General features: G+C 40.8%; 1 protein-coding gene across 4 annotated transcripts in view; it reads left to right on the top strand.

Annotated features, from left to right (window-relative positions):
- MCTP1 (multiple C2 and transmembrane domain containing 1) overlaps positions 1–13,326 on the top strand; it is a 1,184,139-nt gene that overhangs the window by 108,075 nt on the left and 1,062,738 nt on the right. The window contains exon 1 of one of the 4 annotated variants that reach the window (XM_073624523.1): positions 12,945–13,085. The exons of the other annotated variants lie outside the window; for them this stretch is intronic. Coding sequence (XP_073480624.1) covers positions 12,987–13,085 — 99 coding nt within the window. The 5' untranslated portion in view covers positions 12,945–12,986. Of the gene's footprint in view, positions 1–12,944; positions 13,086–13,326 lie in introns of those variants that run through there. 4 annotated transcript variants of the gene reach the window in all.

The following is a 13,326-nucleotide window of genomic DNA, read 5'->3' as shown; positions in this document are numbered from 1 at the left end:
GAACCCGATCTATCCTGTGATGAGCATGAGCCCAGCAGCTCCAGCTGCTGTCTCGGGTCCTCATTGGATAGAAGGATAGCAGCAGGAGCCATTGGCTCCCTCTGCTGTTAATTAAATCCAGTGACATGGGAGACGGGGGGGGCAAGTCTTGCTGTCTGTGTCAATGTGAAAGTGGCTCTCCATGGGGGCACTCTCCACTGGAGCACCCCAGAAAAAGAGGATCAGGGCCTCTCTGTGCAAAACCCTTGCACAGAGCAGGTAAGTATAACATGTTTGTTATTAAAAAAAAAACAAAAAAAACAAACCTTTACAATCATTTTAACTAATATCTAGAATTCTGAACAGTTTTGCTATTAGAAACCATAGAAGGGTCTTCTAGAGGCAGGTTGTCACCTCCAGAGGCAGGGGACGAGCTAGCATTTTCTCTAGGGCTGAGTCCATGGCTATAATGGGGAGTTTTGAACAGAATTTGGGCGCCAGTCACTTTTGATCTTTTCGAATCTTTAATGCAAACCTTTATGCCAACGTGGCAACACTGTAAGCACATTTTAGATGTAGGTGCATCCTCCAAACAAGTCACTAGGCCTTCCTGGGTGACCAGCCTTCATCCTGGCTCTCTCTAGCAAGGGTCCTCCCCTGGATCTTCTCAGCTTGGCTTCTTCAACGCTGGACAAGACAGCCTAAGGTCCACCTCAGGATTAGTCGTCCCAAGACAGGCTTCTGGGTCTACTTGCAGAACTCACTTCAGCAGGACCTTCCCAGGCCAGGAGGCCTGAGGCAAGAGAGCGAGCACATGACCCAGCCCAAATAAATATCCTCCCACAGAATTCACCAGTGGCCAAGAACCTCCTACTGGGCTGGCTGGAAGAAGAATAAATATTCATAACTCAACCTAGTTGTACTATTTTATGCTAGCCTGTGGTACCAGTGACACCTACTGGCGACAGTGAGAAATGCACAACCTAATTAAGATTAGCTAAAGATCAGATAAACTGTACAATCAGTCTGAGCTGCCTACAGAAATTTACATGATAGCTCCAGTTTAAGACCAGGGGGCTACATCTAAATACAAGAGTCATGTGTATTTGTTTCTTTACAGCTGTGCAGGAGCTTACTGTAATAAAGACCAGTCATGGCTGCTCTCTCTTCTTGTGCAGGTGGACTGGTCTTGTCTCAACCAGTAGTTTTCTGTAGGCAGCCTGTAGTGGGTGGGACCTGCTGGGTCCCTCCCACAGCTCTGTCCTCTTCACTGACACATTGTATAACATAATGATGTCACAGCTACTTTTACAAGGTAATATCTGGTTTTACAAAGGCATTTGATGCACATAAAGGGAATTTAAATCCTTGTTGGCTACTAAGGAATGTATTGGAACTCAAGACAGAGATATAAAACAATAATGAATGCTCAGTATCACTAATACACATTTAACATATGTTTTAAATGCAAGCAGTGTAAGAACCATGTAAATTGGTATCAGCCTCTTACAGTTCTTATACTGCAGTGCTGGAGTGTGAGGGGAAGACGCAGCACAAGGACCCAATCATTTCATTCGCTGACCAGAAGCATGCTGATAGGAAAATAGAGCAGAGTGAGAAAGAGATAAGCTCATTATAGTGTTGCTTCTCTTTTCACTGTCCAGTGATAGGCAAGCTGGGCCCATACATCACTGAACTCACTGGGAGAGTGTACTGTATATCTAACAGGCCGGCTTCTGGCTGTTAGATGGAAGCAGTAAGGTGCCTCTGCAGCCCACGGATTGCTTCCACCACCTAGTAACAAGCGCCCCCTCCCCCTCCTGTGAACACCCCTGCCATGTATCCTGGTTCCGCCTGCCTGTCTGCAGGCCCGGGACCGGCATGGTGGGTGCTGCTAGGTAGAGGGGAGGAGCTGGGTGGATGTGCATCCACTCTCCTCCCCTTCTTGCTGACCCGGAAGCTACCTGTAAAACATCACTTCCAGGTCCCCCTTTCACTTTCCCCAGCCAGCATGGCCGCAAAAGAATCAAATGCAGTGCACTGTATTAGATTCACTGGAGCACAGGGGAGAAATCCAGGGTCTTTTAGACCACGGATGACTCATTAAAGAGAACCTGTCACCAGAAAATCATCACATAGGGGATTTTTTGTCCCTATGTGATTAAAAAAAAAAAGTTAAGTAACGTCAATTGCGATACACAGGTTCCATGTCGCCGCACACGATGGAGTGAGACCAAAAATTCTAGCACCAGACCTTCTCCGTAACGCAAAACTGATGACCCTAAGGGGCCTTTAAAAGCATTGCCTATGGAAAACATAGGGTTCTGAAGTTTGTCAACATTTCACAGGTGCACCCAAATTTAAGGTTTGACATGTTGGGTATCTATTTACTCGATGCAACCTCATCTTTTTTATTTTACCAAAAAACATTGTAATTTATTGCATTTATTGCAAAATTACCTTTAGTGTATTTTTTTACCGAAATTTTGCATTTCCTATGCAGTAATATTGTGTAACATAAAACATTGCAACTACACAATTTTATTCCCTAGAGTGTCTGCTTTTAGAAAATATAAAATGTTTTGGGGGGTAAAGGCAATCTTCAGGTCTAAAAGGATTTTTTAAACGTGTGAAAAAAACAAAAAAATGGCTTTGGCAGCAAAAGGGTTAAAGTAGAATTCCATACCTATCTTTCTTACACAGGTTAGTCACCATAGGTGTTAGGAGGGGGAGGGACCATTTTTAATTTTAATAGTTAAGTTTAGCCTGGTAATGTACTTTAAAGTGATTCTATAGGTTGACATTTCCTTTTTAAAATAACCAACACGTTATACACACCTGCTCTCTGCAGTAGTTTTGCACAGAGAAGCCCTGATCCTCCTCTTTTGGAGTCCCCTGCCAGGCTCCTCCTCCTCTCCGAGTGCCCCTATGGCAAGCCGCTTACCATGTGGGCACTCATGCGGCTGTGACAACTTGTGGCATCACAGCCGGGTGCACACTGCGCATGTGCGAGTCTCGCTGCGTGTCCTGAATGGCCAAGCAATCTTTGGGGACCTGTGATGTGTCCTAAAAGATTGAAGGGAGGGGGAGAGGAGGAGTTGCTTAGGCAGCCTTGAGCGGAAGTGAGAGCTGGGTACCTCTCAAAATTAGGTACCCCCCCCCCCCCCCAAAAAAAAATGACATGCCAAATGTGGCATGTCAGGGGGTTAGGAGTCCTTAAAGCGGAAGTTCCACTTTTGGTTGGAACTCCACTTTAATGCAAAGAATGCATCAAGATAAAAACCTCTTACCTTTACAACCAATTTAATGATGTTCGCTGTCAAACTTGGGACACCTAGTGGCAGAAAAAAGTACAGCGTGAGAAATCTCTGAATTGAAAATTAATATTGCAGCAAAAAACATTTTTTTTTTTTACATTTGTTATTATATTAGGCTAATCATTTTTTATCTTTTTATTTTTGGCTGTAGTCCTGTTTTTTTTTTTTATCAACTACTGTCTTTATTAACATATTTGAGTGCACGCTTTACCATAGTCACACAATTACAGCTTGGAGTATATATATGGCATAGGTTAACATGTGTGTCACATAGTATTTTGAATCAATAACATAGTTTTGCTTTAAGAATAAGTCGGCACGATTGTTTTCTTGGAGTGCAGTTAGTCAGCACAGCCTTTTGTGGCCTTCTACTGCTGCTAAATAACATATTGGCATTCTCAGTTAGATGGCTGTGCCAAGGTTGTGCTATACTTTGGATGGTAATAGGAGAACATTCACTGAGCTGATTCCTGTGGTGGTAAATGATCTGATTTAGTCATGTGCAAAAAGCAATGGGAATTGAATCACATTAATCTAATCTTGCGGTGATATCTGATAAAGTGCAAAACTTTCTATAACTGACCTTTCCATTTTGTATTACTACATGTGACTGTTTTTGGTCAGACTCAGAACTGTTCTTCAACATATATTTTATATTTAGAGGATGTCAATACAAAGTATGTGAGGGTGTCAGGGAATATGGTTATCAATCTATTCCCCCCTGTATGGAAAACAGGTGCCTAGACTAGTAAACACACCACCACACTAATCTGTGCCAGGATTCTTCGCACACTATTGTTGCCAGCCTGCATATTTAACCACTTCAGCCCAGGAATATTTGGCTGCTGAATGACCAGGCCATTTTTTGTGTGATTCGGCACTGTGTCGCTTTAACTGACAATTGTGCGGTTGTGCGACGTTGCACCCAAACAAAATTGACGTCCTTTTTTTCCCCACAAATAGAGCTTTCTTTTGGCTGCGGTTTTGCGGCGTTTTTTATTTTTTGCACTATAAACAAAAAAAGAGCAACAATTTTGAAAAAAAACACAATATTTTGTACTTTTTGCTATAATAAATATCCCCATTTTTTTTTTAAAAAAAGCAAATTTTTTCTCAGTTTAGGTCGATATGTATTCTTCTACTTATTTTTGGTAAAAAAAAATCACAATAAGCGTATATTGATTTGTGCAAAAGTTATAGCGTCTACAAAATAGGGGATAGATTTATAGCATTTTTATTATCATTTTTTTTACTAGTAATGGCGGCGATCTGCGATTTTTATCGGGACTGCTACATTATGGCGGACACATCGGACATTTTTGACACATTTTTGGGACCATTGGCATATATACAGCGATCAGTGCTATAAAAATGCACTGACTACTGTAAAAATGTTACTGGCAGGGAAGGGGTTAACACTAGGGGGCGATCAAGGGGTTAACTGTGTTCCCTAGTGTATGTTACTAACTGAAGGGGGAGGGGACTGATTAGAGGAAGTGACGGATCGTGGTTCCTACCTTATAGGAACACACGATCTGTCACTTCTCTCAGAACAGAACAGGGTAGTTCTGTCTCCTGTTCTGTCTCTCGTGCTCACGATCACTCCGTCGGCCACGAGCATCAGTACCCCTGCTGTGCAGTAGGCGTGCCTGCTATCCCAATCCCACGAGCCGATGTATAGCTACAGTGCTTCACGGGTTCGTGCCGACCTGCCGCACTAAAATGATGGAGGCTGGTCGGCAAGCGGTTAAAGGCATAGTCCACGTTTTTCAAAAACGTAAAAATACACACCCATATGAAGAAGATAAAAAAAAATTACATTTAAAATAAAATAAAAAGGGCATTTAATAGATTTTTGCATTTGAAGTTTTCAGAGCATTTCAAAACTGTGCCAGGTTCAATGCATAGACTCCTGCACACTGTTCCCCCAGCCTAGGTCCATATAGATGTACAGGCCTCCCATTATGGGGGTGGAGGGGGAAGACCATAAACTACAAATATGATGACATACTTGGTAGGATCTTAACACATTTTATTCCTACAAAAGTATGAAACAGAATAAACTGTCTTTAGTTTTCTGTAGTGTAAGGTTATTGATTGTCTGTAGTGTGCCAGCGTGTGGCAAAATACTGTATATATTTTTTGTGATAAGAAAGGTGCTGTACATATTGGGGGTTGATTTACAAAAACTGGAGAGTGCAAACTCTGGTGCAGCTCTGCATAGAAACCAATCAGCTTCCAGGTGTTATTGTCAAAGCTTATGTGAACAAGCTGAAGTTAGAAGCTGATTGGCTACCATGTACATCTGCACCAGATTTTGCACTCTCCAGTTTTAGTAAATAAACCCCATAGTCTAAGAAGGCTTTTACAAAACTCAAGGAAAACAGTAGTGGGGAATTATGGAGACTGCCATAGTTGACCTCACGTTCTGAAAATATCTGTTTCCTGGCTGTAATTCTGATCCAATGTCTTTAGTACTTTTTAAATAACTGATTCAAAACTTGTTTGCAGACTGAGACTTCTGACATCCCTCTGACTTTCCTTACATGTGTGTTCCAGTTGTGCATCTCGGAATTGTTTAAAATCTCATTATGCCGATAATTAGACCTCAAAAAAAATCCCAGCACTGTTGTCTTAACAGATGGGAACTGTGGAGATGCTGCAGACAAAACTATTTGGGGTTAGTAGATAATTCAGGAATTGTCCCCCCCAAAAAATAACTTGTATTTGACTGTAGTGACAGCAGTACTCTTCAGCTGGAAATTCTATTTCATAATGTGTTTAAAACAGTAAGATTGAGTGTATACAGTATATGTTAATTTGTGTGTACATGTATACAGTGTGTGTGTATATACAGCACCTCTTGAAACCACAGTCCACTTTGAAATCTTTGCCTGAGAGAGACCTTGTTGCTGTGCTCAGTCCTGTGACATGAAACGGTCTTCCACAACATCACCTATATAACAGAGTCTGGCTGTTCCTCATCCAGTTTTAAGCCTCCTACGCAGCTGTTTCTCTTTCAGGTATTGACTGTGTTTCAGCTTGCTTATGAAATTGATGATCATTAGCACCTACTTGGTATAATTGATTAAACATATCCCTGACTCTAATCCATAAGCGTGCGCACAGAGTGTGCCAGAGGTGCCTGGGCACGCCATAATCTCGCTGTGCTGCGCAGATCCCCCTGCTGCTTGGCTGCTCTGTCTCAAAAGTGAGACATCAGGGGTCTGTTAAGATATTTCACAAAAGCCCCCAATTGGGCTCCTAAAAAGTTGTAAAAAATAAATATATAAATTATTGTAAAAAAATATTGTAAAGAATAATAAAATTGTAAAAAAGTTAAAATAAAAAAACAATAAAAAGTACTGACACCAACCTCTGCCCTACTGACACCATCCACTGCTCTACTGCCCTATATATACTGTGTATGTATGTGTATATATGTGTGTGTGTGTATATATGTATATATATATATATATATATATATATATATATATATATACACACACACACACACATATACACACATACACACACACACAGTATATATTCTCTCTATATAGATATGCGCGCAAGTGTTAGGGTGTGCACCTCACAACTCAAACACCATAGGTTGCACACACCTTTGCTCTGATCCTACAAAATCCCTGACTTTGTGCAAGTGTAGGAATTGATGCTGGTTTGAAGCCAAAGAATAGTCACACCAAATATTGATTTGAATAAATTCTTTCACTGTTCGCCCACTTTGCATTTTTTAAATTGATATAAATTTAAAATGTATATTTTTGAAAGCTACTTTAACAGCATTTTCTCACACCCTACTGCTGGTCATACACTAGTAGAGGTTCGTTCGAAAATGTTAATTTTGATTTTGTAATTGTTAGTGGGGTCAAATTGATGTTCGTTTTTGACCACAGTGACATGAAAATTCAAAGGAGCAGGATGGAAAATTTTTCTCAAGCAAATTAATTTCTAACACTTAAAGCGGCACTTCAGTCATTTTTTCATTTTTCCATCTATAAAATCTTCTGCCCTTGTTGTTTTAACTTTGGATAGTAAAACATTTTTTTTCTGCCAGTAAATACCTTTATACATCCCACTTCCTGTTTCTTGTCTGATCATTAGACTAGGCTTATGACATCATGCACAGCTCTCTCTCGCTCTTGTGAGAGTTTGCCAGGAAGGGAGGTGGGATGAGTCATAAGAGGACCAATGAAAGCTGCAGAGCTGGAGGTGTGCCTCTGTTTGTCTGTCTGTGAAAATCCAGGAAGGCAGAAGCTTCAGCTGCCCACAAAAATGGCTGCAGCCAGACTCAGTGGAGGAAGATTTTTGCAACAAATTTGGCAAATACAGAATCGCAGTATATATAAAATATTATGTAAGTGGTTGTAGGGAAGCTTCAGAATGTCAAAGATGTTTTTTATTACAAATTATGTGAGCAGCCTGCAGTTCCTCTTTAATGAGGTTCTCGTTCGGAAAGTCCATTCATTTGATAATCGAATGTTAAAAGCAAATGTTTTTGAAGTACTTTTGAACTATATTCACCATGTCATTGAATGTGAGTAGTATTTGGCCAGCTTTACTGCTGACACATAAATGACATTTCCACAATTACATGTGCAGTTTGACTTGTGTACGACATTTGCTAAAGCCATAAGCCGTCTAAGAGGTCATCTCAGGAATTGAATTGCTTCTGTCTGTAAAGTTTTTTTTTTATCATAGTATCTAACTGTAACTGTTTATTTTCTTACAATTCACTTTTACAATTGCAGATTTCTGTTGCAAACAGATAAAATATAGCAGATGTTAATAATGTTTTGTCTTATCCCATTCCCTCATTGTAGCAAAATAACCTGGGCAAATGCAAGCTGTTAAACTGATGTACAGGATGGGTTTCTGGATTCATAGTGCCACCTAAAGACTATCTTAGCACATTTCTGGGTATTCATTTACATTGTGAATGCCAGAATCTTGGTATAAGGTGGTTTTCTCAGTTTGTTAAACTTATTCCCAATAGCGTGTTCTTCCATTCCATAACTAAACATGTTAGCCATTGGAAGGATTACTATATTAGTTCATTTAGGACTAAGACAATCCTAAGACAGTAAGATGTGCGGACAATAAAAAGATAAGTGTGACAGCGCTGCAATACTAATATAACAAGATACAACTTTCCAGTGATAATACCAATAGAGAATATGAAAAAATAATGATGCAAAAAAGTTCCCCCAAAAAAAAAAACAATCTGGGAACTAAAAGTGGGATAGCGCTAAAATAATGATACTACAATATTAAATAATATACCAAAATACAAACTTTCCAGTGATGATGCAATATGTGAAAAAAAAATGAATGCAAAAAATGTCCAATAATCAATAATGAGAAATCCTTCACAGTGATGGTTCTTCTAACAAAAACTTTATCCTGAGTGCTCCCACCTCCACATGCAATGGCCGCTCACCTCCATTATGTGACCCCTAGGGGTCAAACACGCCTTTGCACTTAGTACCAATATGCCTTTACCAACATATCATAGATCGGAACCCCACTATTACTACCAGCAAGGGAAAAGTCCAATATCAACTCAAAATAGATTTGAACCCCTAAGAGAAGATTGGGTTACTAACAGAACACCCAGGCATTTTTTAGAGGAACAAAATCGGGAACGGGCCCCCAAACGGACAGAGACGGGAGGTCAAGAAGAAGCCCACCAGTAAGAGGGGATGTCGAGCAGGATACAAGAAGCAAGCGAAAAAGAGTATTAGGTGGAGGAATTTTTAATTTATCAGAAGTTTCGCTGACCAAGGAGGAAATGGTAGTTTTAGATAGAGGATTGAAATACGCTCCAGTTAGAAATATGACCAAGTTTGACATTTATGTGGACATTCAAAAATATGGATGAAAATTAAATATCAAAAAATGTTATCACAACCATTGGAGAAAAAGGTTACAAATAAAGAAGGGATCTTTTAACATACAACATAGCGAAATAAGTCTATATTTAAACCTTTGGTGAGTGACAATGGTCACATTGAAGTTTTCAAGAAGATGGTGGCTCAAGATCTACAAACGATGGCATTGAAAAAAGTAAAAAGAAGAAGAAGAAGAGATCGAAATAGGAATGGAACGTTTAGAAAATAGAAAAAACCTGGTCATTAGACCTGCAGACAAAGGGGGGGTACTCGTCATTCAAACCAAAGAGATATATCATGCTGAATTGAATAGACAATTAGAAGACAACCAAATATATATTCCATTGAAAAGTAATCCCACGAGAAGCTACAAGCATGGATGGGAGTATCTCGTGGAGAAGGGCACAAAGAAGGGCATACTAAACAACAAGGAAAGTAGATAGAAGTTCAACATGGCACCTCATGACAAAGAACTCGCTGAGGATCTGAAAAAAGAATTGTTGCTCTACATAAAGATGGTCTAAGCTATAAGAAGATTGCCAAGACTCTGAAACTGAGCTGTAGCAAGGTGACTAAGACCATACAGCGATTTAACAGGACAAGTTCCACTCAGAACAGGCCTCGCTATGGTCAACCTAAGAATTTGAGTGCACGAGCTCAGCGTCACAGAGGTTGTCCTTGGGAAAATGACGTATGAGTGCTGCCAGCATTGCTGCAGAGGTTGAAGGGGTGAGGGGTCAACCTTTCAGTGCTCAGACCATATGCCGCACACGGCATCAAGTTGGTCTGCATGGCTGTCGTCCCAGAAGGAAGCCTCTTCTAAAGATGATGCACAAGAAAGCCCACAAACAGTTTGCTGAAGACAAGCAGACTAAGGACATGGATTACTGGAACCATGTCCTGTGGTCTGAAGAGACCAAGATAAATTTATTTGGTTCAGATGGTGTCAAGTGGGTGTCGTGGCAAGCAGGTGAGGTGTACAAAGACAAGTGTGTCTTGCCCACAGTCAAGCATGGTGATGGGAGTGTCATGGTCTGGGTCTGCATGAGTGCTGCCGGCATTGGGGAGCTACAGTTCATTGAGGGAACCATGAATGCCAATATGTACTGTGACATACTGAAGCAGAGCATGATCTCCTCCCTTCAGAGACTGGGCCGCAGGGCAGTATTCCAACATGATGACGACCACAAACAGACCTCCAAGATTACCACTGCCATGCTAAAGAAGCTGAGGGTAAAGGTGATGGACTGGCCAAACATGTGTCCAGACCTAAATCCTATTGAGCACCTGTGGGGCATCCTCAAACGGAAGGTGGAAGAGTACAAGGTCTCTAACATCCACCAGCTCTGCGATGTTGTCATGGAGGAGTGGAAGAGGACTCCAGTGGCAACCTGTGAAGCTCTGGTGAACTCCATCCCCAAGAGGGTTAAGGTAGTGCTGGAATAATGGTGGCCACACAAAATATTGACAATTTGGGCCCAATTTGGACATTTTCACTTAGGGGTGTACTCACTTTTGTTGCCAGCGGTTTAGACATTAATGGCTGTGTGTTGAGTTATTTTGAAGTTGCAGCACATTTACAGTTATACAAGCTGTACACTACTTTACATGGTAGCAAAGTGTCATTTCTTTAGTGTTGTCACATGAAAAGATATAATAAAATATTTACAAAAATGTGACAGGTGTACTCACTTTTGTGAGATACTGTATATTTACTAGTCCAGATGCCCTTCAGCACCTCAACTTTAAAGCATAACTCCACTTTGTTGAGAAAAAATTATTCCCCTCTGGGTGATCTATGTACATTGCAAGGATCATAGCAAACTTTGTTGCAGAATCCTCCCTTTTCTTATTCTGAACAAAATCACTGTTTGTGCCTCTGTGCTAAGTTGGTCTAATGGGAATGGTTTCATAATTATCAGTAAGCTGTGCACCTGCAGAGCACTAATGAGGAAAGCTGCTGGGCCTGCATCCCTTTTAGACGTGATTTCCTATTATAAATATCTCACCAAAAATGACATGTTTGTTGCAGGGGATGCCTGAAATCAGACTTGTAACTTAGGCAGACTTCTGGGAAAATCAGTGAGCCAAATCACACAAGCAGGAAATAATGCTTCGGGGGGGGGGGGGGGGGGGGGGGGGGGGGGGGGGCGGAGTTCTGTACATAATTTGTGTACAGAACACCACCAGGAATCCATATTGCATTGCATTATCAGTAAGTTACTTACACTTACAGGCTGAAAACACATGCATCTCTTCCATACTGTGTTGTGACGTCAAATATAACAGATTCGCTTAAAGGCTTAATTTACATGGGATGTTTTACAACCTCTCCTGAACGATTTAACTTGATAGATATTAACCGACGTTTAACCACTTCACATTACGCATACAGTCATATGATGTCTGCAGGAGGGATCTCCCATCCTGGGCGGGCATCATATGATGTTCTGGGCTTCCCGTCCGCCTGGGGGGGGTGCAAGTGCACCCCCACCGCGTCACTCGGGACCTGATACGCATGCCCGGTGGCCGTGATGTCCACTGGGCACCCGCGATTGCCCGTTAACCGAGCAGGACTGTGGATCTGTGTGTGTAAACACACAGATCCACGTCCTGTCAGGTGAGAGGAGACCGCTCATGTGTTCCCAGTACAGAGGAACACCGATCGGTCTCTTCCCCTTGTGATTCCCCGCCCCCTACAATTAGAATCACTCCCTAGGACACAGAGTTAACCCTTTGACATTTATACAGTAATCAATGCATTTGTATAGCACTGATCACTGTATAAATGCCAATGGTCCCAAAATGGTGTCCGATCTGTCCGCCGCAATGTCAGTCACGATAAAAATCGCAGATCGCCGCCATTACTAGTAGACACTGTAACTTTTGCGCAAACCAATCAATATACGCTTATTGTGATTTTTTTTTTTTTACCAAAAATATATGTATGTAGAAGAATACATATCGGCCTAAACTGAGGAAATTTTTTTTTTTTTTTTTAAATTGGGATATTTATTACAGCAAAAAGTAAAACATAGTGTTTTTTTTTTTCCAAACTTGTTGCTCTTCTTTTGTTTATAGCGCAAAAAATAAAAACCACAGAGGTGATCAAATACCACCAAAAGAAAGCTCTATTTGTGAGAAAAAAAAAATGATAAAAACTTTCATTTGGGCACAGTGTTGCATGACAGCGCAATTGTCATTCAAAGTGCGACAGCACTGAAAACTGAAAATTGGCTTGGGTAGGAAGGGGGTGAAAATGCCCAGTGTTGAAGTGGTTAAAAACGTCCGTTTTGCCGCATTTGCATTCTGCGTTTAGCCGTGTTTGCATTTTAGAAGCGTTTTTTTTTGCAAATAGTCAAGAATGAAAGATGCCTGTAAACGAAACACGGCTAAACACGGTTACCGAGTTTACACACGTTTAGAGCTATTACAGGCATTTGACGTTTCAAATGTCTCTGAACATCCGTCCTGAATGCATTTTTTTTTTTTGCGTTTCAAAAAAATGCTTCTAAACTCAACTGCCTAGAAATTACTCTAAACGACCCTGTGTACATGTACTGATAAGATAACATAGAGGAGAGTTCAGGGGCAGCTGAAAAAAACGCCCAACTGCTCCTTAATGTCCGTTTACCAACAGCAGTGTACATGAAGACTAAGGAAAGCTCTGTCCATATGGAAATGGCATGGAGATTAGAACCACACCTCTGTGCCCCTGTGCTGATTCCACATTGTCAGTGCACATTGCTCCTCAGTCTTAAGACACTCGCTGATCTGGATGGTCACTGGAGCTTCATGTTTGATGGCAACCTTCCCATTCCACAGGAATAGCTGCACGGATTCCGTACATGACCTTATGGCTTCTCTTCACAAAGTGGTAAGGTACCATTTTTATTATTATATAGAATTAACAACCATCAGTAGTGCTAAAGGATCTATTATTAAGTAAAGTTTAAATACAGTCAGAATAGAAACATTTTATTAGACACTGAATGATAAGGAAAATCATTATTCATTTTTTTCAAATTTCAGTGTCATTTGTATATAGCGACACATGGTCAGTCAATGTTATGGACAGTTATTTGTCATCATCCTTTGTGATATATATATATATTTTT

Source organism: Aquarana catesbeiana, linkage group LG01 (assembly GCF_042186555.1).
Source record: "Aquarana catesbeiana isolate 2022-GZ linkage group LG01, ASM4218655v1, whole genome shotgun sequence".
Lineage (NCBI taxonomy): Eukaryota > Metazoa > Chordata > Amphibia > Anura > Ranidae > Aquarana > Aquarana catesbeiana.
This window is presented reverse-complemented; position numbering and strand designations above follow the sequence as displayed.